Source organism: Amphimedon queenslandica, unplaced genomic scaffold, assembly GCF_000090795.2.
Source record: "Amphimedon queenslandica unplaced genomic scaffold, v1.1 AMPQUscaffold_11317, whole genome shotgun sequence".
Classification (NCBI taxonomy): Eukaryota; Metazoa; Porifera; class Demospongiae; order Haplosclerida; family Niphatidae; genus Amphimedon; species Amphimedon queenslandica.
This window is the reverse complement of record NW_003548440.1, coordinates 1-3091: the sequence shown is the minus strand read 5'-3', so window position 1 is coordinate 3091 and position 3091 is coordinate 1. Positions and strand designations below refer to the sequence as shown.

The 3091-nt window shown below is 36.3% G+C and overlaps 1 protein-coding gene and 1 long non-coding RNA gene across 2 annotated transcripts in view; both read right to left on the bottom strand.

Moving 5' to 3' along the window:
• Positions 1 to 375, bottom strand: part of LOC109589441 (serine/threonine-protein kinase CTR1-like) — a 3111-nt gene extending 2736 nt beyond the window's left edge. The window contains exon 1 of the mRNA XM_020005527.1: positions 16 to 375. Within this exon, the coding sequence (XP_019861086.1) occupies positions 16 to 375 (360 nt within the window). The remainder of the gene's footprint in view (positions 1 to 15) is intronic.
• A 725-nt stretch (positions 376 to 1100) lies between these two features.
• Positions 1101 to 1924, bottom strand: LOC109589442 (uncharacterized). Its single transcript, XR_002188701.1, has 3 exons — positions 1817 to 1924; positions 1502 to 1687; positions 1101 to 1204 (listed from the first exon to the last, which is right to left on the bottom strand). It is a non-coding gene; the product is annotated as an uncharacterized LOC109589442 (long non-coding RNA).
• Positions 1925 to 3091: the final 1167 nt, after the last annotated feature.

Genomic DNA, 3091 nt, shown 5'->3' with positions numbered 1-3091 from the left:
ATTAGCACTGCTGACATCTCTATGTAGTATAGGATGAGGCTTGAAGAGATGAAGGTAATTGAGAGCACAGGCTACATCTAAACTGATGCTCAGTATCGCAGGATAGGCCACTCCTCCACTCTCTAATTCCTTTCTTAGGCTCGTCGGCATTAGCTCTGTCAGGATGATTGGATTACCCTCTGTAGTCGCTCCTATGAACTGAAGGAGGTTAGGATGACGTATTTTAGAAGCAATATTCATTTCACGAGAGAATGTCCCAATGTTATAAGGAGAGATGATGACTTCGTAGAGACACTTTGCAGCAACCTTCAGACCACGAAAACCAGCCACTTTCACCTCTCCCCATCCTCCTTTACCAAGGACTACCTCTGTCATTGTAATCTCTCTTCTATTCACTACCCAGGAAGACTCTGCCACATGTATCTGCTCTTCAAGTTGTCTCTCTCTTTGTTGGAACTCTCTCTCTCTTTCCTCAAGCTGTTGCTCTCTTTCTTGAAGCTGTCGTTGAAGATCCTGTTCTCTTTGCTGGCCACCTTCTACTTGCCTTTGAAGCTGTCGCTCTCTTTCTTGAGATTCTCTCTCTCTTGATTGAACTTGCTGCTGTGCTTGTTGAAGTTGCTTCTGAAGATCCTGTTCCCGTTCCCTGCCCTCTTGAATTTGCCTCTCTCTTTCTTGCTGTGCTTGTTGAACTTGTCTCTCCTTTTCCTGAAGCTGTTGTTGTAGTCTGTTTCTAACTTGTTCCTTTTCTCTTCTCTCCTCCTGTAATTCCCTTTCCCTTTCTTGTAGTACACGTGTCAGACGGTCTATTTCTCTTCTATCCTCAGGTTGAACAGGTTGAGATGCTTCCCATTCTCTTCTCCTTTCTTGTAGTTTCTCTTGATACTGGTCCAGAGGTATTATACTAGTAGACCAATCATTATTACTAGTATATCCTATACAGTAACACAATAATTGAATTAATGACAAGTACATGTACATGTATAATAATAATAATAATATTACTATATTGTCGTATTATATTCAATATGTACAAATTGTGTATATTCAATACATTTGTATTTATGCACTCACTGAGTTCAATAACTGCTGTATCTCTGTATAATGTGCCTCCTCCAAACACAATTATCCAGTTAGTGGTTGGAGTCACACTCCAAACTGAGAGAGAATGATAACATCTCTTAGTGACATTGTCTGGTATATTAACCTATAAAAGAAAAAATATTTTGTAAAAGAATTATTATTCATTCTCTTGTATATTGTTCTGTTCAATCAATAAAAATGATTCTATTCCTCAATACTGTATTGTGTATTATACAAACCACACCCACAAACTATAAGCCACACCCTAAACCAATATAGTGTTGTATTATTAATGTGAACCATTCTTTCAGTAATTATTAATTATTTACATTATAACATACATAAGTACAATACTTGATTACTAGTACATAATAATAATAACCAGTTATGATGTATTGTTATTATATTATAATATACTTACCAGTTCCTTCCATGATTTATTGTTAATATCAAATATCCAAATATCAGGAATAGAAACAAATATATCTGCTCCACCCACCACTAGTAGGTGTGGTCCTGAGCTAGTGTTAATCAATACACTGGAATGAGCACGTCTTTCCTTAGGCCATTGTCCTGATCGTCCAGGATTAGATAACTTTGTACAATTCTAAAATAATAAAATAAAAACTTAATTATCATAAACCACACCCACACACTCAGTGTAATGAATAATAATACACACATACAATACATCATTAATTAATAATTAATGTAATTATACTAATAATACACTCACCACTGATGTATCAGTAAAATTAAGAATATATACATTGTTACTGTCTCTATTAGCAGTTTCACCTCCAAATAATATAGCACTGGAATTATTAATTGATGTTAAAGTGAAGTCGTGAATAGGAGGTGGTCTGTCTCCAGTGACAGTCGGTGATATCCATTGTCCTAAAAATATCAATAATAATAATTAGTGTGAATGGAATGTATTGGGTAGAACAAACTAGTTGATATTTCTTTGATCATATTATCAAATAATTAGGAGTGACAACCATGAACAAACAAGCAAGCAATTCTCAATGCAACCAGTCTGAGTGGAGAACCACCAAATAACAATACTTCATTATATTAATATAAACTGTATGTGCTCTGACCTATTGAGAGTTTATAGAAATGGATCTCATTGCATTGTTGCTGAACTCCATCACTGTACTGGGCACCAGGTTGTGGTGGTGTATTATTAGAAGATGGTCCCTTTCCTCCAATTACTACAAGATAGTCCTCACCGTTCACTTTTATTGCTATCATGTCACAGTGGTGCTTCATCATAGGACCATGATGAGATGTAGTAGGAGAGAGTTCCTTCCAATTGAAGGTATCAACATTAAAACTGTATAAAATGATATATAATATTTATCAGTAACTATTATGTTTACCTGTATAAACTATTATGACAACAATTATCATGATTACAATGGCCTCCGAAATAAAATATTTCCCTTCCAATGGCAGCAGCTGCATAGCCCCTAACACCCAGTGGAGGGTTACCAGTGGTGGGTTTCTGCTCCCACCTACCAGTCCTTAGGTGACACACCTCCATCAAAGAACACATTGATTTCTTCTCTTCATTATTATGTACTTCAGGGAGACCAGGCTGCCTCCCACCCCACATGTACAAGTAGTCTCCTACCCGTACAGTGGAGTGACTATTCCTCTTCACTGGTTGATAGTCTATAGATAACAAGAGGTAACAGTAACTGAATGATACACTAATAGTAACAACACACGAGTCATAATCAAGTATAAACAAAATACTGACCTGGTGCTTTGGCTGCCATTTTAATTGGAGGTAACGCCCTTCTATGACGTCACATAATGAATGTGTGGCATTAATTAACATTGTCAGAAATAAAATTTTAATACTCAATGAAAAATTTTTAAAATAATTATTTTACAGATATTGCTGGATGCTGTTTTTCTGTAGCAGACAACGTTCAGTGAGATTCTCTTCTATCCTCAGGTTGAACAGGTTGACATGCTTCCCATTCTCTTCTCCTTTCTT